This window comes from Clarias gariepinus, chromosome 13 (assembly GCF_024256425.1).
Source record: "Clarias gariepinus isolate MV-2021 ecotype Netherlands chromosome 13, CGAR_prim_01v2, whole genome shotgun sequence".
NCBI classification, from domain to species: domain Eukaryota; kingdom Metazoa; phylum Chordata; class Actinopteri; order Siluriformes; family Clariidae; genus Clarias; species Clarias gariepinus.
Window position 1 is genome coordinate 22,936,689 of NC_071112.1, and position 25,622 is coordinate 22,962,310.

The 25,622-nt window shown below is 35.1% G+C and overlaps 1 protein-coding gene across 1 annotated transcript in view; it reads left to right on the forward strand.

The window, feature by feature from the left end:
* Positions 1 to 3,950: 3,950 nt before the first annotated feature.
* adam12b (ADAM metallopeptidase domain 12b) overlaps positions 3,951 to 25,622 on the forward strand; it is a 133,714-nt gene continuing 112,042 nt past the window's right edge. The window contains exon 1 of the mRNA XM_053510115.1: positions 3,951 to 4,141. Coding sequence (XP_053366090.1) covers positions 4,042 to 4,141 — 100 coding nt within the window. The 5' untranslated portion in view covers positions 3,951 to 4,041. The remainder of the gene's footprint in view (positions 4,142 to 25,622) is intronic.

Sequence of the window (25,622 nt, forward strand, 5' to 3'; positions counted from 1 at the left end):
AAAGCATGACTGGCTCTCATTTGAATAGACATTATAAAGTTTTATAGAGCTGATTATACTCTTCTCCTAGGACGCTAATGAAGACTCTGCCCAATCAAATATAAGAAATTACATTCCTTTTCATTTGACGTGCTCAGAATTATATGAGCGTATAATTTTGGATAAATGTCTAGTTAATAGCGTCTCTGGAAAAAGACATATGCACATATATATTCTAATAAATTATTCATTTAGTGAGTTAATAAAACCGTTTTTCAACAAAAGAAATATGTCACTCATATGCTTTGGGTTTATATGTGAGTTTTTTTTTTGTCATTGTTCTACAGTGTGTCCAGCTACAATGTCATAGTCTGAGGCTGATTTTAATGAAGAATTGATTCTTTCCTTGTTTTAGTTCTATATAAACTATAAGTGTGCATGTTTATGTTTGGCAGACAGAAAACTGGTTGTCTACCGTATCTGCTATTTTTACCTACATGATACTGTACCTACAATACTTTCAGCATGCTACCTCAGATGATACTACCTTGGTGTGTGAATATTTGCCTGTCTGTTTTCATGTTACTTTATCAGATTGTTACCCCCTTTATAATTCAGTTATTATTCCTCTCTTTCTCACATGACTTCTTTCAATAAATTAGACGCTGGCACAAAGTAAAATTGTATCCGGTATTTGGTAGAGCATGGAATAGAATATGGTCTGTAAAGTTTATAATATTTTTTGTGATGATAAATACAAATATTATTGTACATATAGATTCATGTCTTGGACAGTGGAGAAAAAAACAGAAAAAAATGGAACCCTATATTAACACAGGAAGAAGGTGCTAAACTCAGCATGTACAGAAATCCAAGTTGAAGATTGCAAACCTGGAGTTTTGAGGCTACCCACTCCACCACCTGATTTTGTATTAATTCTCACATATTGTGTATATGACACATTCAAAACATTATATACCGAGGGGGGAAAAAAGCGCTATGATTTGACGATGACTATAAAGTACTTTTTGGTTTTAATAACACAATAATCATAACAGCTGGAAACGTTATCCCAGAAAATCAACATTCCACAAAGTTCAGTTCCAACACAAATACACCTGTTAGAGACTCAGTTCAATTATAGATGTGGATAAAACTGAATTACCTGGTAAGAAAGGGTCAATATTATGCTATAAAAAATAGGTTTCTAAAATTGATGTGTAAACCATGCACACATTAACACAGAGATTTGAATCTGCATTTAATACCAAATATACACTTTATGGTTTTAAGTTTTTGGAACCAGACCATCACAACAATGTGTAATTCACTTAGGCTGTCAATTAACCATATCTGCTATAAACCCCATAATATCATATGAGTTAATAGTTGGATAATAGAGGATACCACTTAATCTGCTTGCATGTAATTTATTTAATTTAATAAATAATAAAAACCTTTTTAAGAATCTATATTTATCACTTATTTAATAATTTACACATTTATTCAAAGTATTTTTTTTTGCACTCTAGTTATGCCATTTATAAAGAAAACTATACATTTATAATTGTTGCATTGATTAAATTCAAGAATTCAAGTTGTCATGTTATAACAGCCCTAAAAACATCACATTTGTGCCCTAATGACCCCTTAACATTTTTTATCATCTTATTTTAAAAATTATACCAGTATTCTCACCGTTAATTATTTTGGCCAGTTTTTTTTTTTATTATCTTTTATATTAAATCGACTGCAGTTTGTAACCAGTTGTAACAATACAATACAAAATGTAGAATCTGCAGGATGTAACTAAACAATTACCTCCATTTTCCTTCACCACCAGCAGCCTGAGCTCCACCATGAGCGCCTGAGCTCACTAATGGTTTTGTAGCTGAATGAGCACAAATCCACACAAACACTTCCAAATCTATTGGAAAGCCTTACCAAAAAACGTGGAGTTTTTTTTTTCAGCTGAGGAGAAGTAAATATAAAATGGGATGTTAAACGAGCAGCCGTGGGTGAAATGATCGCCCTACTTTGGGCCATAGAGTGTAGGATTGATGTAAAAAATGCTATTTATTAATGACTGACAAAACACCATTTATACTGTATGCTCACTATGTTTAAAATGCAAGTGATTGAGAGGAGCTGCTGAATAAAACTGATCACAGTCAAACAGAAATAAAATAAAATGCACAATGCAAAGTAACTTGATTAACAAATTAAGCAATATGTAACAGAATAAATAATTTATTAAAACCAAGTAGCACAGTGGTATTGTGATTAGCACTGTGCCTTGCACCTTCAGGGTGAAGGTTTTGCGTCCCACGGTTTATGAATTCATGTTCGTGGAGTTCCCATGCATGTTTCCCCCAGTGCTTGGTGAGTTTCCTCTGGGTACTCCAATTTCCTCCCATAGTCCAAAACATGCAGATGTCATTTTCCAACTGCATGTAATGTGTGAGTAAGTGTGTCCTGTGAACGATTGGTGCCCTGTTTAGGGCGTGCCCCTCTTAGTACCCTGAGTATCATGGAATGGGCTCCAATACATGGGATGAGATTCAAACCTCCAACCCTGGAATTGCAAGGCAACAGTGCTAACCAGGGCACTGATTTTAAAAAATTGTATGGACAAAAGTTTTAAGAATATTATTTATATAAATTTTTAGTCTGCTGCTTTAGTGTTTTTAGATCTTTTTTTGGCAGATGTTACTATGGTATACTAGGCTATGGTCCCAGGATGCTTTACCGTTGGCATGACACAGGACCGATAATAGCGCTCAACTTTTCTCAAGTTTTTTTCCCACAAAATTGAAAAAAGGATTTATCAGAAAAAATAACTTCATCCTAGTGGCTTCTGTGCTGCCCTCCTTGAAATGTATGAAGGTGAGCGCTACAGTACCATCAGTCCTGTGTCATGCCAACAGCAAGGGATCCTGAGACCATTTACTGTATGTGTGGGGTTGCTTCTCAGCCAAGGCAGTGGGCTTCCTCACAAATTTGCCTAAGAACACAGCCAAGAATAAAGAACAGTACAAAAACTAGAAATGATGACAAACTTTAAGCATTGATTATCAGTCAGGATGCGTCAGAGAAGTTTACTGACAGAATGCCTGGGCAAATTGCGGAGGTCAAGTAGGCTTTCATTGTCACTTTAACCATATACGTTCCTCCAGGACCAAGGTGCTACACACAACATAAATTAACAAAATAAATGAACAGAGACTAACTAGCTAACAAAGAAACCTAATTAGCTGGCTAGCTGGGAGAAGACATTGACATTTAAGGTAACCGAGAACTATCTACGGTACGTGTTTATACAAAAGAGACAACAGAAAGTGCACATGCAAATGAGCAAAAAAGTGACAATGGGACAACATGACATTACAATACTTTGTGGTAATGAGGTAATGAGTTGAGGTAGTGGGAGAAGAAACAGTAAATGTTCCTTGTAATTAGCAGCAAAGATAAAAATAGTTTGTGCAAATAAACAGTTGATGAATATTGTGCAAAAAGCATTTGGTCTTGAAAAAGAAGGGTCAAATAGTGACTCTTTGCATAAACTTAATGTAATTGTCAATTAAAAGCAACTGACACTTGTAAAATGCTTGTTAAAATACATCAGTATATCATAGTAATATTTAACAAAAAAAATCTTAAAACCCTGGACTTCATTAAAATCAATATTTGGGTCATTCTAAAAACTTTTGAAATTTTATAAAAATTTTATCCACAGGTCCCAGTAGAATAAAAATATATAGTTCCACTGGGGGAGATATTTGTTAAACCTGGCAACACAGCTGGGAGCTCAGCAAGGAGTGCGTGCACGTGGGGATCCAGCTGTTTGAGCAGGTCTCTGTCTGAGCAGCACGCGCCAGTGTTTCACTGAGGATTTCCATACTGCAGGAGGAGGAAACTTTGTTTATGGACTCAGCCCGCCCCTTTGCATTTTGGGATTTGACCGTGGGCTGTTGCAGGAAGTCCCTTCACATCCTGTATCCTGCATCTGAGAGCTGAGAGTTTATTAATGCTGCTCTCTCTCTCTCCATCTCTCCGGTAAACATGATGCACCGGCGGCGCGCGGACAACTGCACGCTCAGAGCGGCGCTTCTGCACGCGCTCGTGCTGCTGAGCGTTCCTCTCGCCGCTCACTTACCTGATGGTAAGCCTTCACATCTCAGCAGCTGTTGTTACTTTTATCATTTGTTTTCAAGTTTGTGCATTTAAAAACAAACATTTTATTTTGTTATTATTATTAATAATAATATATTTTCTTTGCTTTTGCACTACAGTGTGGGAGAAATGAAAAAAAGTTAGGAAGATTTGTTTGACTGCTTGCTCTGGGTCTGTCAGTGTCAGAGCTGCCAGTTTTGTGCTGTGAGATATTTTTATACAGGTATACAAACTATTAAAAAACAGCAATGTTGTACCAAACATTTAGATTTTTTATATATTTTTTTTGCATAAAGTTTTAAAAGAAACCGTGCAACTGCAAAAGATAAAACAGTTCTAATATCAGTTTGATGTGAATGTATGTGTTTTTGTGTGTGTATGTGTAAAATATGGGCATGTTTTTATGTTTTGAAGAGAGACAACACAAGGATAGAAATATCTGACAGTTTTGACCTTGCTGGGACATTTGTTTGCTCCCAATGCATAAAAATAGAAATCCCTAAAGAAAATGTATTTAAAAAGAGAGAGAGAGAGAGAGAGAGAGAAAGAGTGTGCAAATGTTTCCTTCTTGTCATTGATTAAGGTTAGATTAAGGTGCAGGCATAGTGTTAATTGGGTGCATTAATAATTGTCAATGACAGTTCCTCAAAAGGATTGTACGGTGTGTGTGTGTGTGTGTGTGTGTGTGTGTGTGTGTGATAATCTACCATATGCATGGATCATTGAGCTGAATAATAACTTCCATCATGTATATGTCTGCTTGAATGGGAATGAACAAAGCACAATGGCAGGAATAAGAGAGCAGAGACACTGTTTACAAGGGTCAGCTGCACGCTTCCTCACTTATTATGAAGAAACATAGTGTTGCATGTGTGTGCGTGGTTGCTTGATTGACATTCATGCGAAGACCTTTTAACCAAGCCAGAACATAAACAGTGAGAAGGTATTTGCATTAAATATTGATGAAAGGATGGCATCAATGCATCCTTTTATTTTAAAATGTCTTCAAAAAATTGTTTGGAGACACTCACGTCACCAGAAGTAGTTAATGTTGTAAAACGTAAAAAAGGTACATGGTGACAATCCATATAAGTGCCAAACCTCTGAACTGAGCCCCGAGCTTGTCACATCATTTAATTAATTAATTAATTTATTGTACTAATTTTACTATTTAGCCGCAACGAATACATAAATCATGCTCTCGAATTATGTAAATCATGCTCTTTTTTGATGTCAGGTTATACAGTATGATCATAAAAGTTATATAAAAGTGTCTTACATTGATATACACTCACTACAGTATATACTGTACACACTTATCTTGTACGTAGGAACAAATCGTCTCCCGTGCATAGGAATTAACTTTAAACATGAGGACAAATTATATCTGGTGCCCATCACTTAACAAAAAAATGCTTAGATGTGCATTTTTTTTGTCTGCATGACTACTCCAGGGCTCTGTACTTCTAAGCAAGGGCCATTATAACGTTGCATGTTACAGTAATTTGACCTACCTCTTGGCCACGGTGATGACGTCAGTCAACAAGTGGACTAGCATCTGTTTGGGCAGGACTCCTGTGTCTGTAAAAACAATGAACAGTTGCTCTGTGGATCTGATGACTATTGTTGTGTCTAAATAGTAGCATAGGATGGATACTGGCCATAGCAAGGAATGTTCAGTAGGTTTGGCCTCATGGAACACTCACATTTAAAAAATTAATTGAAAAGTTTTATTTGCTTCTTAATGTTACTGTATGTGGGTAATTCCATGGGGTTTATGTGAATCATTGCACCAGATATTGATTCTTGTACATAAAATGTCATTTTATAAGCAGAATTTGAATGTGTGTTGTTTTATTTATTATTATTAATTTAAATTAATTATATAATATTTGGTCAGTTTTTTTAAAAGCTATTTTTTAAACATTATAAACAAAGCACACTGCATTGCGCCAACTGGATCATGCTTCTGTCAGTTACTGCAAAACTTGGCCAAGAAGCATTAAGGTTGTTTAAGTAGTTTTAGATATATAGATAGATAAATAGATTTAGTGAATAGATGTAGTTTCCAGCTACAGTATAACACAGCCTACAAACATGATGAGTAAGCACTCCCATTCCCATCACACACATTCAAACTCACCTGATTACTGATTAATGTACCAGTCATTACCAAGCCTTACTGTATATTTATTCATACATTGTGTCTTAATTTAGGGGCCGCATCCTTCGAAGGACACATTTGAAGGCCGATTATATCATAACACAGAGATCAAGGCTGTCCCAATTCAAAGGCCCCTTTAAATGAGGCTGACAAATGCTGGTTTCTTTCTCAGGAAAACAAGCGGATGCAACAGTGGATTCTTTGCACTGTCCCACTTATCCCAAGTTTCAAGGATCCAAGGATATAAAAAATTTATATATTATAAAAAATATATTATATACTGTATAAATAAAAATAACAAAGGGATTTATGATAACTCCTAAGCGACACAGGTTCATAAGAATCATAAAAGAATCGTTATTCAATATTTTTTTTCTAGTGAACGTGAATATGAAGGAAGAATTATTTACTTTTTTTTCATACAATTAATGTAATTAGCATCATCAACAGCCAAGAAAATTTTACCAGCTGTTTTTTATTTTGCAGTAGTACCTCGGCATACTGGAGGCGAGTTCTTAAGGCAAAAATCCGTATTGCAAAAATGCATTTTCTTATAGGAAATAATTTAAATGCAGATAATCCGATAAAAAAAATCTGATGAAAATATTACCAATATTACCAATTTCCAACATTATAATCAAATATCTGCGTATAAAAATCGAAAACTGTTTTTCACTGACTTTTCACTGAAGGGCTTTCCACTGACGCAAACAAGTTTTAAAAACAAATTTCTGAATATTTTTAAGGTGAAATTTTTTAGGGCGAAGCATTTGTATTCGGAGATATCACTGCATTTTAAACAAATATTTAGATACGTACAGATCCTTAGTTTAATTATCAGCACAGCATTAACTCAGTATTTTAAAGAGCAAGAAATCCACAGGCTGGATTTTACAAAGTTCAACTGTGGGAAGGTTATGGGTTTGTGTATGAGTGTTCAACAAGTGTTAAATACCTGAAATACCAGGTAACGTTTGCAAATGCCAGCTCTTTTTATTAAATCAGAGCAGGGTGAAAGAGTCTCGAGTTACAGCTCAGATTTGTAAGATGCTTGAATCTATAATTATACGTAGTGCTTAAAGAAAAGCGTCATTTAACCTCGACAAAATATGGGCAATGCGTTATGTTGTGGTTTTATATATTGTATGTGATGTGTTTGTGTAACCTATTATTCAAAACTCTGTTTTCTTTAGAAATGTAAGACTGTAAAATGTGTTCTTTCTCAACAACATGAGTCAGTTGGAAGCAAATGAATGCGTATTGATATCCAAAAGCCAAATTATAGAAAGTGAGTCATGTAGAAGGGTCAAACTGCCAGCAAGCACAACAATACCAAAAAAAGAGAAACGGGCAACATTTTCTTATAGTGTGCAAGGCTCGGTAATACACAGTGAAACTTAGCCAAGATTGAGTCATAAGAGTACGCAATAATTAACAGATGTCTGAGCAAAGATGGAAATGCGGCTAAATCCTTTAAGGAGCACAGCACAGGTGCGTGACTCGATCAGAGCAGGAGGCATGACATGGTCTGGATGTCAGTTCACCCTCTTACCTCTCTATATGGAGTACACTCATGTTATCTGAGAAATGCAAATGGACAATCAGATTTTGAGAAGGTGTTACTTATGTTTATAAGTGTTTAGTCATAGTCTATACAGTATGTGCTTTCTGTATTAAATTACTCGTCACTGACACCTGATGCCCAGCAGGAAATGTTCTATAGCAACTGTCGTGTGGTTTTCATAGTCATTTATCACTCTCTGTCACCCTGAAAGCACTGCAGTGTGTATTTGCTTGTGTGTGTGTGTGTGTGTGTGTGTGTGTGTGTGTGTGTGTGTACGTTTAGGTATATGCTTTAATAGAAAATAGTCTTGCTGAAAACTAATACATTTTGGCATGACATTACATGAACATTAGTCATTTTTGGCATTTTCTGTGTATCCAGTTGAGGCCCAAAACATTTGGACACTATGTTAAAGTTATTTTAGATGTCAGAGTATATTAGAATTAAACAAAACAATGCATAAGAGCAGACTTCCTACATTGATGTTAGGGTATTTACATAAAAATTTGGTAAATAGTGTAGGAATTATGCGGCTTTGTTACTGGATGTGCTCCCCTTTTTTTAAAAACAAAAGAAATTGATAAAATTGACAGTTATAATTTAAATCATTGTTTAGCTCAAGTCTGAAGCACTGTGCAATGGGTTTTAAAGTGTTTGGTGTAATCTAAGGCAAATACAAAAGTCCTATACATGCATCCATCACGGGCACCTTTGTAGTGATTACCATTCTGTCTATTTCCATTTCATGAAGGTGGCGGGACGTCTTACGAGTTCTTAAGGCAAAAATGCATTTTCCCATAGGAAATAATATAAATGCAGATCATCCGATAAAAAATTTTTGATAAAGATTATAACCAATATTACCAATTTCCAACTTTATTATTATATATCTGCATATAAAAATCAAAACTGTTTTTTCACTGAAGGGCTTTTCACTGCCATTCACACACATTGAGCGATTTGGCATCGTCGGTTAGTCTGTAGTAATCTGCATGTCTTTGGACTGTGGAAGGAAACCAGAGTACCAGGAGGAAACCCACCAAACCAGGGAGAACATGCAAACCCCATGCATACAGACCCCAAGGTGGGACTTGAACCCGGACCCAGGAGGTGCAAGGCAACAGTGCTTAGCCATTATAGTCCTACACACTTCAGAATTCATCCTACTGATTTTGTCAACAATCACATCATCAATAAATGCAAATGAACATGTAAAACGCAATGTACGCTTTGGATCATGAGCAGTTCCTTTACTTCTCCCTGACCTTCTTTTTCATCTGAATATGAATCGTTTTTAATCTGTTTATCTGTCAGAGGCATTAACACACACCTGGCCATGAGACAGCTGAACAACCAATTGTCCATTTATTTTTGGTTCCCTAAAAAGGAATGGGGCTGGTTACTTTTAAAAAGAGCTATAATTACAACACCATTCACCCAACTCGCATGTACTGTACTGTACTCGTCCAAAAATTGAAGCTGAAGGTCTGCATTTTGAGCTCATGTTAGTATTATTACTGTGTTTCTATTTCAGCTCTAATGTACTGTGTGAGAGACAGCTAAAATACACACTGGACATCCTGCCATGTAAAAGTACTGTATTTTATTCAGCATGGTTTGCCATGGTTTTGTACTTAGTATCAGGGATAATCAGATGGAATCTGCACCACTGACTTATTTAAAAGTACTGATTAAACTGAAGTTCCCTCTATGTGGTATTTTTAAGTAAAAGTTGCTACATACTGTAGATTGCTCTTGTCAGTGTGATTCTCAGATTATTTAAATTACTCATGTTCAGTTCAGTAGTTAAATAGTAGAAATACGTTTCTAGTTAAATAGGAGCAAATCGTAGGAATTCTGCATATTTTTCGGACTCTACAATCCGTACGGAAGAAGTACAAACCACCTACAAAGTTCTGAAGGGCCACTATGCAACCACATTTCTACATTTTAGGCATGCTCCGATGTACTGAGCTGACATATTTCCTGAAGATCTCCCAAGGATTTCCTATGATCGTGAGATTATACCAGTTCAGGATCTAATTCAGGAATGTTGGGAAGCCCCTGAAAGTGGTCAATCAGCATAGTGTGTGCGTTTGTGAGTGTGTGTATGTGTGTGTGTATGAATTTTGATATTTTAGACTGGAAACTTTTTGGTGTCTGGAGCCTTTAGGCTTTTAAATCCAGACAGTTTTAACATCTCCGCTATGTGGCAAACCAGGTGTGAATTATTCTTTAAGTCCATATTTCCTTTGCTGAGTGTGTTTTTGGAGGCGTGCGTGTGTGTGTGTTATTCTTAAGGGGTTTCAGGAATTATATATTGGAAGGGTGTGGTAACATGACCTCCCTGAGCTTGACTCTGTGTGTGTTAAATGGTTGCAGAAGTACTCTGTAGTCGTGTACATTACCTCATGTCTGTCACACCCACACACACACATCCATTTAAACACATTTCACTTAAACATTTGACCTGCTTTATTTTAATGTGGTGTCTAGTCTGTGAGTGCAAACCATTACTATATGTTACGGTGAACGCGTGTTGCCTTTATAACTTTCTTGCTTAAATGAATTAAAACTGTAATGCAAGTTTAAACCACTGTCATTGTCAATATCAGTGAATCTGCTGATTATGAATTAACATCCTGCTCCTTTTTATCCATTTGGGGTACAGTTTAGTATAATAATAATGATGTCTCAATGATAATCAGCATTAAATTCTTTCATTATTACAGTGGTGTTATTATTATTATTATTATTATTATTATTATTATTATTATTATTATTATTATTATTATCCATCTTTAAAGAGATCTTTATTAATGAAAAGAAGGAAATTCAGTGGAATTTAATAATAATCTAAATTTCAGTCTATATATGCATTGCCTTTAAAAAAAAAAAGTTTTTTATCCTATAAAATTAAATAAATATGATGACAAAAATAAAATGATAATAACAAAAATTTTCACACAACTTTAAAACAGGACCAGGAGTCCTTTTTATGTGACACCAGTCAATTTAAGAGAAGAGAAAAAAAAATCAATGTAGCTATGTATCGCAGTTCCTCCATACTCCTACAGGTGGTGCAGTCTAAACTATTCACACTTTGTGATATCGTGATATCAACAGAATCGCAATATAAACTGGATCAGTATCTGGGAGTTGTGGCGATATCGTATCAGGTGGTCCCTGGTGATTCCCATCTCTAGTCAGTTGTATGAGCAGTTTGGTGGTGCAAGTCCTGAGATCAATCTTGATTACAGTCTTCGTGGTGGTTCTGTGTTTGATGTTCATGTCCTTGTAAGTTTTCTCCAGGTTCTTTGGTTTTCTCTCACTACCAAAGAGCATGGGTGGATCTGTGATATTGAATTGCTTCTCGGTGTGAATGTATGTGTGTGTGCATAGTTTGCATAATGGACTGGAATGCCCTTTGGGTTTTATTCCCACTGGAACCCCAGACACCAGATTCATTGTGACTTCTCAGCATGATATACTGGTGACAAAGAATAAAAGAGTCAGTTATTGACACCCTGAATAAAAATAATAATAAAAAGATTAAATTGAATATCTGGATTTTTCTATTTTATATAATATTAGAAAAAAACTGCTTTGGATTGTTAAAAAAATAAAACAAGAATGTCAATTCTCAATATTTTTTATAATTAATAGTCATGATTCTGCACTATTTGTTAAATGTAACAAATGTGTCATACTGATCTTATTACCTATTCTGTACAAAAGGTCAGATATTCCTCATGCATCTCTTTTTTTGATTAATGTGTTTAGGTGACACTGATAAATTAGATCTAAAATAGATCATAAGGTTTGGAACAAATTTGTGAAGTTTATGACAAGAGCTCAATGTTAATGAGCAATAAAGGGACCACAACCATGCTGGAAAACAATTTACCTAGTTATTCTGGTGTTTTCTGGCAATCAACAGTCTAATGTCATGTTTGTTTTAAAGGCATACAATTGAGAAATTAAACTTCTGAGAATGACTCATTAATCATAATTAAGACCATTAAATATGTTTGTTACCCTGTAGTCATTGGGTTTACATACAGTAGTTATTATAGGTTTATTATGGGTAAATCTTGGAGTGTAAATGCTTGGTTGGATCAACTGTTTTTGTTCATTTCGCTACTTTATCCAAACCAATGTTTGATAGTTTTTTTTGTCTTTCTAACTTTGTTGTGCATATTTTAAGTTCATACTTTCAAAAGATAATAAGTAGACCAGAGCCTCAAAATTAAAATGACTACCTGTCAAGCAGAAAAGCGAGCTAGGCATTGGTTTTCAATTAAAGCTCTCCATCTTTTCATTCTCTTAATTTGTGGTGGAGTAAGACATTGTTAGGGAGGAGAACTTTCTAGAAGAAGTCAAAAGCAACGGAGATGTGCATTTAGTTACAAAGAATAGGGCTGTCACGATTTTAGGTTTTTTTTTTTAATTTCAGAAACTTTGTTGAAAATGATGCACTACAACTGTTATTATTTTTTTTAGTGGAATGAAGAACGGGTTTTCACTATAATTTTATTGCATAATAGTTAATGTGAACAGTTGAGGTGCAGACTGTTTTCTTATTCTCTTTTCTATTGAGTTTAATCTATTTAATTCATGTTCTGCCTTGCAGGTAGTAATGGTACGACTGTGAGTGCATTTGTGATTTTGATTGCCTGCGTCAAATGTGACACGCAGTGACACAACATTCAAGAGTGACAGCAAAACTTTTTCTTTTTTTTTCTTAGCTTATGGTATTTTAATCCACAATAAGGTTATTGTTGTACTGGGTGAACCTTGGTTAAAGAAGGAACACAACACTCTTTAAAAAATTTCAGACCAATAATAATAATAATAATGTTTAATATTTATAACTTATTATTCAGTTAAGACCTTTAAGGAGATAATACAAAAGTTATGTTTTAGAAGGGTCAAAATATTGGTTTACATTAGACAAAGAAGATATAAAATTCATTGAAATTGGGTTATAAATCGTCAGTTGTGTTATTAAAACCTGAAAGGAAAATGCTGATCTGTCAAATTCGTGAGATCCCTTAAACACTTTTATCGCTTATATCGCTTTATCCTGTATATGGATTCCTATCCTATATACGGAGCCTATCCCATGAGACTCACATGGTCAGTGCATACAGTACAACCATGACAACTCAAGCAACATGAGCCATGTCTTCAGTTTGCGTATACTAAGCACGTACAGTACAGTAGCTAGTGTGAGTTGTGTTTTTGGAGCTCGTACAGTACTGTATACAGTTTGCAGTATAATCTGTTGCAGGAAAAGCAAACAAAGAAAACAAACACTAGTTCTGTATAGTCAGACAAGATAAAACCACAAGTGTAAAACATGCATCTGTAAGAAGTGACTCTGAGCTCAGTGTGTTTAAAAAGCTCTCGTTTATTTTTTGTCATACTGTAGTATTCATCGTAATTTTAATGTTATGTTTGCTGTCAAAGCTCTTCTGTGTGTGTGTGTGCTTTTTTTTTTTGGTTGGCTGTAGATTTTTTTAATCCATAATAGAGAAGTGTTTTCATTCTTACTGTACCAACACAAACACAAACTGGCCAACACAAAGATCTTCACAAAGAAACAACACTACTTAAAATTGTAATGTAAATGCAGGTAATCCGTTCCATCCACCCTAACATACAGTATTACCAATATTACCAATTTTCAACACTGTGATTATATTTTTGCATACAATCAAATCATTGAAAACGATGTAAATGAAGTAAAATATGAATTATAAATAGTTATTAAACCTCACTTGAGCCTAATTTACTTAGATTACCGTTGGCACCGGCTGCTTTAAAAACGAAACTAAAAGTGGCTAATTTTTCTTTCTTGTTGCCGTCTTTGATGACATGCTTTGGACCCATGGTGCTATAAGCTCCTGGAAATACACGCAACCGGAAATAGAAGCAGGCTCGGTTGCTCGGTTAAGGCGAGGTTCTCTACGTATGTCTTTTGTACTTTACTGCTGTACATATGTCATAGTAACGTATGTATTGTGTGTGTAATATGTTTATGTGTGTGTGTGTGTGTGTATATCTATCTATCTATCTATCTATCTATCTATAATATATCTATCTATCTATCTATAATATATCTATCTATCTATCTATATATATATATATATATATATATATATATATATATATCTCTATATATATATATATATACAGGTTGTTGAACTGCTGATGTGTTTTGCTAAGGATTAGAAGTTGCCTGGATTACAGATTTGTTCACCCTCAGTTGGAGTTAAAGTATAAACTTAAAGCATCAGGTCATGGGAACACAACTTAAATACAGCTTTTACTTATAGAGTATAATATTAAATAATAAAATAACCTTTATTTAAATAGTTTGTTTTAACCACTTATATTATATATCATAAGAGCACCCATTTCAATTGGAACAGCACTTATTTCTACTTTTACTAATATTACAAAAGCAAAGATTAAAAAGGAAAAAAAAAAACTACAAAAATGAGTTTAAAGCTAAATCCGAGCTGCACATCAATTTTTGCTTGTGTTGTAATCAATGAGCATATGAAAGCTTCTGTCTGTTTTGTTATCTGTTTGTGGAAGCCGGGATCGATTGACACCGGGAGTGCATTCAGAGTGATAGAGAGGAATTACAAAGAAATTCGAAATCCATAAACAACAGCTTAGACACAGCCGCTGATGTCGCCAAGCCAGACCAATATCACAAATGTCACGAGCCAAAAGAAAAAACTGATCTTTAAAAAGAATTTATACCACTGTGCAGAGCTGATGGTTAATAGATAATCAGATAATTAGATAAATAAAATAGAGTGAATATAAATTTATCATTTAAATAAAAATACAGTTATACTGAATATTGGCATGACAGTGATTTGGCATAGAAATCATGTTGAAGGCTGAGTGCCATAGCTAATCAAGTGATATTGCTTTTATACAGCATTTCTTTAAACAACAAATGTACTGTATATTGAGTAACTGACATCTTTTTACGTGTCAAATGTTATATTGTGTTCTGATGATGTCACTAGCTCTTCTTTGGTAATTGTAGTACTGTTTCATCCCAGCGGGGTTATACTAAATATAAGCACTCTTGGAGTAATTTCATTTGTAATTCATATCACAGGTTTGTACTGTATCCATGCACAGTTATAATATGTTATTAATACTAGAATGGCACCTGCTATACTGAATCTAAACCCACTAATACTGTAGATGAATAACCAAAATGTTAAACCTGATGTAAAAAAGGGAACTTGGGCATCTTAGTTATAAATCTTAATTATAAATGGCTAAAAGTCATTACATGTTGTTTATTAATAATGTAAAAATAAAACCATTTTAGAAAATAGGTGTTTTGTAAAACTTTTGCATATGTGCTGTTATTGGAACGTTCTTAACAGACTAGTAAAAGTAACTCCACTTTGTGTCAGGCCTCATCATACCACCCTGTAGTTGATTCTTTTCCATAACATAACAAAGTTATAAGGCTTTTCAAATGAAGAAACATCCCCTATACTGTATACCATACTGTGAAAAGTATTTGCCCCCCCTTTTTTTTTCTTTCGTATTTGTCACACTTAAATGATTGAGATTATTAAACATAAAATATACCAAATAAATACAACGTGCAGTTTTTAAATAATGATTAAATTTATCATGGGGAAAAAGGCTGTCCAAACCTGTATGGCCCTATGTGACAAAGTAATTGCACCCTAACCCTAATGACTGTTTGTGCCACTCTTGGTTTAATCAAGCGTTTGCGATACCTGGCAATGAGTCAGAAAGGGGGCGAATACTTTTTCACGGCACAGTACATTTAAATAGGTGACAAACATTTCAGTGTTAATTTACATTGTTGAGCCCTATTTTCCTTAAATGCAGTGTCAAAAGTGACTTAATTAAAACATAATGTCAGCGCAGAACCACAATCTAAACCAGAACAAGATCTTAAAAAATCATGTTTTGTTCCTCAGTATCTACTGCATTTATTCTACGAAAGCATGTTTGCAAAAAAAACATCTTCCCTTTGGATGATTGCACACTTACAATGCAATAGGAAAGATAAAGCACTAGAGAAGAAAACCAAAAAAAATTTTTTACCCGCTTTTCCACATTTTAATATCACATGCCTACAGATTTACAGACATTACTCTTTAAATAGATTTTCATAAACAAGCAAAAACAAAGTTTAAAAAAAAAAAAAAAAAACAGAAAAAGTAATACATAAAACATAGGCAAACAAACACAAAGCCGAGGTACAGTAGGATAACACTCGCCCGTATCCTTATTTTCTTTTCTTTGTTGTGAACTTAAAAGGACCATCTTTAATATTTAAAATAAAAGGAGCAACGGTGCTGGCTTATGTGTCCAAACTAAATAAAATACAGTCACTTTATTGCAGCGCCAGTTTATGGGGTTCCGACCAAACTGAAATATTTTATGAGGGTTCAACATTTTATTTCACAGGTAGTTCTCATGGTAGGTACCATGCATACAGCTGATTATAGGTATAAGAAAACATTGTTTTGCACAGGATTGTACTATAATGGCATTTATAAACTATCAACAAAATTTTATTGACTGTCAGCTGCTAGGGATTAACCTAAAGAGCCTTATTAAAATCCTGCTATTTTAATTTCTGTATGAAATCTACACTGCGTTCCAATTTATTACGCAAATTATATCTTTCTCTGATTTTCATAATAAATCAATGCAAATGACAGTCAGTATAATTTTCAAGTCATCAACCATTAGGGTTTAATTCAAATTTTATTGAACTAACCTCATAATGATAACAATATTTATTTAAGAAATAAAAAACTGAAAACACACTGTTCCAAATTATTAAGCACAACAGAGTTAGAACAGTTTATAGGTCGTAAAAAAACCCCTGAAAATATGCTTTTGTTAAATTTGCAGCATTATGAGGTCATATTTACTGAAATCAAAAAATAATTAAAATAAAGAACATCCTAACAGGGCATGTTACATCTTAACATAGGACCCCTTCTTTGATATCACCTTTACAATTCTTGCATCCATTGAACTTGGGAGTTTTTGGACAGTTTCTCCTCAAATTTCTTTGCAGGATGTCAAAATAGCCTCCCAGAGCTGCTGTTTTGATGTGAACTGGCTCCTATCCTAGATCTTTTGCTTGAGGATGCTTCAAAGGTTCTCAATAGGGTTGAGGTCAGGGGAGGATGGTGGCCACACTATGAGTTTCTTATCTTTTATGCCCATAGCAGGCAATGACACAGAGGTATTCTTTGCAGCATGAGATGGTGCATTCTTGTGCATGAAGATGATTTTGCTACGGAAGGCACGGTTCTTCTTTTCGTACCATGGAAGAAAGTCAAAAACTTTATATTCTTTGCTATATTCATTTTTACACCTTCAGGGACCCTAAAGGGGCCTACCAGCTCTCTCCCTATGATTCCGGCCTAAAACATGACTCCGCCACCAAATTGTTGACATCACAGCCTTGTTGAACATACTGTAGTGGCCATCCACCAGCCATCCACTACTCCATCCACCTGGACCATCCAGGGTTACATGACACTCTTGTAAGCATAAGTAAACAAGACTAGTCTTTATGTATGTCTAGGCCCACTGCAACCGTTTCTGCTTGTGAGCATTGGTTAAGGGTGGCCGAATAGGTTTATGCACAACTGCAAACCTCTGAGGGATCCTACACCTTGAGGTTCGCGGGACTCCAGAGGCACCAGCAGCTTCAAATACCTGTTTGCTGCTTTGTAATGGCATTTCAGCAGCTGCTCTCTTAATCCGATGAATTTGTCTGGCGGAAACCTTCCTCATTCTGCCTTTATCTGCACGAACCCGTCTGTGCTCTGAATCAGCCACAAATGTCTTCACAGTATGATGATCATGAAATATATGATGTTTTCATACCTCGTCCAAGGCATTGCACTATTTGACGCTTTTCGGCAACAGAGAGATCCTTTTTCTTTCCCATATTGGTTGAAATCTGTGGCCTGCTGAATAATGTGGAACAACCTTCTTCAGTACTTTTCCTTTAATTGAGCTCATCTGGCAAACTAATTATCACACGTGTCTGAGATTCATTTCAGTGATTTAAAGAGCTCTGAGACACAACACCATCCATGAGTTTAATTTAAAAACCAAACATTTAATGTTTATGACACTTAAATCCAATTTGCATAATAATTTATAACGCGGTGTATTAGCTAGTTAAGCTTTACTTTATTAGTTTTATTAGCTTTATTCTCAGTTCAGAAACGTACTATAAAAACGGTTAGTAATAAAACAATGGAAATTTTAATGCAAAAGTATATATTAAGGACCAGCGTTGGTATTCGTCATTGATAGGAAACGAGTTTTGATGGAAAACGACTCCAGTGTGTTAAAATGTCACTTCAGCGCTCCTATTTCAGCAGTAAAAGTGTTAAGTAATCCAGGTAAAAGTATTCTGTTTAGCTTTTCTAATTAATATCTATTAGTGCAGATGTTTACATTGAGCAAGTATTTGAAAGTTGATTATTAAATCTGGCACATCATTGTTCAGAACATTTCTTTTACCTACCATTTGGTTTTAATTTATCAAGCACTTTAGTAAAACAATTAGGATATCTTTAGCCCGATATCTGCAAAAGTACTGCAAAAGTTCCATTAAATTTTGTCCAGGGGTCAATTTAAGACACGTCCACAGTTTGGTGCATGTGCAGTACACTGTCAAAACTTGCGGCTTATAATCTGGCACATTAAACATCATAACTTCAATTCTCCTATTCTACAATTCTTGATTTCATTTACAGTATGCTGCGGTATTAACGTCGGGTAAATACCTAAGAACTGGCAAACTTTCGTTTTTTTCAGTTGTGATGCTGTGACAAACTGGCTGGACAGATAAACAGACATACAGACAGATATCATTGAAAGAGCGAGTTCTGACCACACACACACACACACACACACACCATTCATCCTGTATAGGAAAGTGACTAAAGTGCTGAGTGGCCTATCCTCTAAACCATTGATAAATGAATGAATTTGTCCCCTGCAGCAGAGGTAGTACGTCTTGGACATAACCTTTCTTTCATTTATATAGATAGAGCTGCTTTTACAAGATAAGCAGTTATTACTAGCATATTAATAGCATAATCTTCAGCAGAACTGTAGTAAAGAAAAGAATGTACAGTACTGGTTTGACAGCAGATCGTACCTTCAATGATTAAATAGGAAACTGGTGTTGTGGCTTCCGCTGCAGTCTGTGTTTCAGCCAAAATGCATAAGCATACTGCATTCTGTATACTGTAGATAGCACAGTAGGTATATTTAGTATGTTTATTTTATTCCCCAGTATATTTATTTATTCCTCCACCCTGGCTACACCACTGCTATATCAGTCGAAGTACTCAGTAGGCCAACTAGCAGGAAAAGCTTCTGGACAACCTTCTGATCTGAACTTTTACACTGCTGTGAGCGTCATCTTGTGCCGAAAGCATTCACAAAAAATACATGATCCATAAAGATGGAAATACAAAAAGCGGATAGGTATTTCATTTAGTAATGAGTAATGATTTGTTTGCTTGGTTGTTTCTGAAATTCCTCTTATGAAGGTGAATAGATCTTAGACAAAGGTGTGTAGATCTCCTAATGAATATCTGGAGTGAATTGTCTTTTGAATCGTAGCTAACAAAGAACAGACAGACTAATTCAAGGACTTTGTCACATTTTGCAATAGTATAAAAAAAATAAATACTGACATTTATGAAGTGTAATTTATATTGTAGCTTCCTCAGTACAGCACAATGGACAACTATTTTCTACAGACACACTCCATCTCTCTCTCTCTCACACACACACACACACACACACCATTTATCCTGTATAAGTGACTAAAGTGCTGAGTGGCCTATCCTCTAAACCGTTGATGTTAAATGGTGATTTCTGAAGCGGGTAAATGAATTTGTCCCCTGCAGCAGAGGTAGTACGTCTTGGTCTTCCTTTCATGAGAACCAGTTTCATCATAGCTTTTAATGTTTCTTGCGAGTGCACTTAATACTACACATAATAAGACTGAAAAATTATATTTTCTACTTTTTAATTACTTTTGGTGGATGCTACAGTAGCAATTTCAGATACTTAGCTTCACGTCAGTGATTAAATATTCAGCTAGTTAGCAAAAGGCTAAACTGGCTACCTGATGGCCTCTTTAATCCTAAACAAGGTACCACTGGTTAAAATACAATAAGGACTACTATTTTATCTGTGTGAAGGTTTCCCTAATATAGCACAACAATACAACATATATGATAATACATGTAGTTTTATTTTTAAATAAAACACAGCATACAAATCTACAAGACAAAGGATTTAAATGACATGCTAGTAATGATGATTATAACGCAGAATATTGGCAAGTAAATGATTAATCTCCGACTAAACATCATTGAATTACATAGCTGACTGTTGCTCATTCGTTATGCTAGCTGGTACTCGACACTTTGCTGCACGAGTGATTTTCTTCAGTTTCCCATTTTACACTTGTTTCGTTTTTACCGCACTCTCACCTGCATAATTCCACATGTAAAAATTCACTCACTCACTTATCGTCTATATTGCTCTATACTGCTTTATCCTGTATTTCTGGAGCCTATCCCAGGAGACTTACGGCATGAGGCAGGGTACACCCTGGACAGGGTGCCAATCCATTGCAGGGCACACACACTCATTCACACTATGGGCAATTTGGGAACACCAATTAGCCTAATCTGCAGGTCTTTGGGCTGTGGAAGTACCCAGATGAAACCCACCAAGCATGGGGGAAACCTGCAAACTCCATGCATACAGGGATGGGAATCGAGCTTGGCCGAAAATCGAACCCGGACCCTGTAGGTGCAAGGCGACAGTGCTAACCATTACACCACCGTGCCACCTATGTGAAAACTAAAAAAAAAACTAAAAAAAAATTATTGTAAAAAAAAAAAAAAAATTTCATCTTCTATACCACTTATTCTGTGTAGAGGGTTGCAGCCTAACCTGGGAGACTTAGGGCATGAAGCGGCAGGGTACACCTACACCTTGGGTGCCAACCCTTCACACACACACGCTTACTCAACCACAATAGTGTGAGGTGTGAGACCACAGTGCTAACCACTATGGTACTGTGCCACCTGGCTTAAATATTAAGTTGTCTATTTGTGCCGGACAAGGACAATGACGTAAGGGTCTTCTATTTAAAATATAAATACTAATGTATGGGAAAATGTTCTGGATGGTTTACACAGTAATTCCCAAATGCTTCAGCAGAACAGATGCGAGCAATCATGCAAACTCTATTTCCAAGAAATATCTTTTTATAGATGATAGATTTTCACAGATTTTCACTCAAACTTGGACACACACATGCAATATAAATACAGATACAAATAGTCAGAGACTCCCACAGATGTGTAAATAATCCTGCTGTTATTGTGATAGTTATTATACTAATGTGATGTTCAATGCATTGTAGCTTAACTACTGTATATAGCTACAAAAGTGCTTTTCTAAAGCCTTACATAGTTACTTTGCAGAATAATACATTTTCATTTAATGAGCTTAACAGCCTTTAATATGGTCCTGTCCCTTGGTCTTATTGACACTGTGTATAGCCAAAAATCTAATTTAAAAAATCTCATATTTTTGATGATTTCTAACTTTGAGTATTCTTAATCTTCAATCCAGCTACATGCATTCCAAATAGACAAATAAAAAAATCTATAGGGTAGGCAAGTAAAAACTCCATTGTGCTGCCAAGGCACGTTTTGGTAGAAGGGTTTAGCAAACATAATGTCATAATTGGTGATTTAGTCGATTATACAATTTAATCAATCATTTGTTCATCAGCTTTTAATTCAAAATTGACTCAAACTTTTTACGTTTTTTTAATCCAAATATGCAAATATTAAATGGTCGAAAATTGATGAAAGCCTTAAAAATATACCAAAGCTTTCTTTCATAAATACTCACAGTTTGCAAGAGTATAGCTTCATCTTCTTTTGGGTTTTTGTGTGGTTTGTTCCTGTTAATTAAAAAAAATATTTAAATGAAGAATTATCATTTGATTGGTCCACCCAACCTTGATATATACAATAACTTACTGGCCAGCCCAGACCAGGAGGGAGAGACAAACACATGCACACATAATGTGTCTAATGTTCTCTGTTTATTATTAGCAGAGAAAACCTTTTGGCCAGATGCCCAGTGTCACGTACCAAAGGTTCTGTCCATCTAAAGAACAAAAGACGTTAACGTATAAGTCATATGGAGACCCAGAGACAGACAGTCGGTAGGAAACACGTAAGCATTTTCCGGTTAGACAAAAGGGTTTTAGTAAAGAGAGACCATTTACATCTATAATCATATGGACACAGCTATACTGTAGGAAGTATTACCATATAAGGAATGAGGAAGTCCCATGATCTACTGATCAGCCTAATGCTGGTTAATCACTAACATAGTACCACTGACTACTGACTGGCAATCTGATCATTTTGATTACCATTTTATACAAACTTCAATAGTTCTTTTGATTGTGTAAAGCTGCTTTGCGACAATGTCAATTGTTAAATTGTTAAATTACTATACAAATAAAATTTAACTACATGAAGATGATATATTGACTAACATGCTTAGACTTCTGGCATCATTGAATAGAATAATTTTATTTAGATATTAATACACGTATACACACTAGTACACTGTTGTTTTGGACGAACACTTTGCATCTAGTGACTTGCTCTCCACAGCTCCATTGCTTATCCTAGATCTTTTAACTATTAAAACATTTTGTGTTTCAACGCTTTAAACCTTTAATGACTATAATTCATGCAGTGTAATGAAAATATATAGATGATGTTTAATATTTTGGGAGTTATTACAGTAAGTCATTATAGTGAGTCCCCTAAATACAAAGTAGATCTGTTCAGAGAGCTTGTTCGTAAGTCCAATTTGTTCGTAAGTCCAAGAAACATTGTCTACTGTAGGTACTAGGATACTGACACATTTAGTGGTGGAAGCTAACACTCACATTAACTAGCAGTAATAAATGTAACAATTACTAAGGATAAGAAAGTGTTGTTTAAGATAACATAACACTGTTAGATGTATTTTCTTGCTGAAAATTTTTTCGTGGATGGTTGCGAATGTGGGTTTTGGCAGGCAGCTGCTTGCACCTTATTCCAGTACAGTGTACCGCCATTGAATTTTTTAGTGGTACGCAGTACCGGATCATACCGGTTTGCATTCTCCCATAGCTATAGTGAAGACATAACTATTAAGTTTAAGGCCAGGGCTAGGTGAGATCATCAAATTATTTGTGAGGTCAATCGTTTAATTTATTTGCTTGTCTTAATTCATTCAGGGTGGCAGATATTAGACTTTGATTTCTAGTGAAAGGATTTACTTCTTAATAAACGTTCTGCATGGACAAAGGTAGGATCACACCCGGATTCATTTTCCAACCTCACAGTACTATCAGTATAAAAGCTGGACTCAAATCCTCCAACCCTAGCTAAGAGAGATACACTTTAAATTACCTTCTGTCAAAGACATCCATGGCTTAATAGAAAAAAAATATTGCACGTCACGTCATAACTTCACAGATGAGCAACAAAATAATTTTGACCAATCAATAGTCAATTTTCTTTTTCTTCAAAAATTAAAATGTTTATTACAACAATTACCTTTAGTGTCTAACTCTCCATGTCTTGGTGACGGAAGCAGTTGGACTCTTTTTCCGTAACGTGTACATGTGTAATTGTGCTGCATGGATTTACAGTTAGTAAACAAGATGTATACAAATCAGTTTTATATTTATGGATTTTATTTTACAGACTGATCATACATATTAATGTATATCCATTCTATCATTTTGGGGTACAGTAACTGCACCTTTGAGAAACTGGCTGATGTAATCAGGGACATCGCCACTGTCATTTTTCTTTCTTCAATGGAGGTTGAAACAACTGCTGTAAATACATTAAATATTTACACTTAAATTTCCTCTTTTTTTTACCATGTCATAGTGTAATATTAATAAATCTAAAACCTTTTCAAAAAATTTTATATATGTGACAGTAAAGTCACCTTCAACAGTGAATCACTTTGCTAACTGAAGGGCCACCTGCTCATTAAATGCTAAGCAAAAAATGTCCACGCTCAAATGGTCCAGCCTGTCATCAATCCTTCCATGAGAGGGTGGACGTGTGAGAATAGTTTTTTGCCATATTTTGGATTAATTTTATTAATTCCAACAAACTTTTCCCATTAACCAAATATATTGTTGAGAATGTGACAATATACTGTAGCTTTCAGAAAATGTGCATTTTGTAATCACTATGTGATGAAATTTTATTTATTCTTTTTTGAATTCGTCCATGACAAGTTGGACATATTTTACAATTCGCTCGTACAGAAGCAAATTGCATGTGAAATTTATTCATGAAAAAAAGAATATGCTGGAGCTTTACCAGCATGCATTTATAACAGCATAAAATGTACTAAATAAAGTTAATATGATAGTAAATGGGAAAATTATTACATTATAATTTTTATAATATTATTAAATTAATTTTAACATCTCAGAGGCACTTTATAGTGATATTGATCCATTTCTTAGACACAAAATATTGTAAAATATTCCTATTAAAATGTAAAAAGCAAATCGTAAAAATGTTAAGCAGAACATGACAAAGATAGAAACAGAGACAAAATGAGGGTGGATGGCCAAATCTCAAAATACACAGGAAGTAAGTCATTTGAGTGTGTGTGTGTGTGTGTGTGTGTGTGTGTGTGTGTGTGTGTGTGTGTGTGTGTGTGTGTGTGTGTTCATCCAAGAGATTGAAAGACATTTGACTTGGCTGCACTAGGCTTTTTTTTCCCCTACAAAAACAAAGCTTTTATTTAAAAGAGCCAGTCTCTTTTCGCTACTAAGGTTAGTGTTAGTGTTAGATTTAGATCTAAAGCATTATTAATTACGTGCATTAGTAATGTTGACCTGTATTATAACTGTTATATGTGTGTATGTGCTTAAGAAAGCCACAGAGAGAGAGTTTTATTTTTAAGCAGGGAGATGAACTGTAAAGGATTGATGTATACAGTAACAGTAAACAGAAAACAGAAAAGATATTCCACGCAAGCCACAGCCCTCTCACTAGCCTTCATTCGTCTTTCCTCAAGGGAGTCTACATATCCTGCAGCCGTCTGCCATATGATACCCTAACTAGCCCTTTTTTCTTGCCCTCAGAGCCCCTCATTATGTCTCCATAGGGCGCAGTTTCCTACTTCCTGCTTCTGGGAGCAGAGCAATGGGGGAATAGGAAGCGACTTAACTGAATCTAGTAGTGGAGGTTAGAACAGGCTCAGGATTCAGCTCGAGGAATTCTGAATGTGCCGAGGTGCTGAGTGGTGGGAGCTTAATATAGCCTGAACGGCTTTTTTCACTCGTGTTCCATGCCCCCCTATTCATGAGTGCTACCTCTTAGGGTTTTGTCTAATATTAGACATGTACATTAGCAGGGGTGAAAAATATATACGTGAAAATATATACATATGTATAATATACATGAAAATGGCCTCACACTTTAAAATTCATAAAAACTTGCACAAGCTTTTATATACAGTACATTAAAGGTAAAGAATGATTCTTTTAAGTAAATCTATGGAAGTCTCTATACTCTTTGAGCATTTTAATTC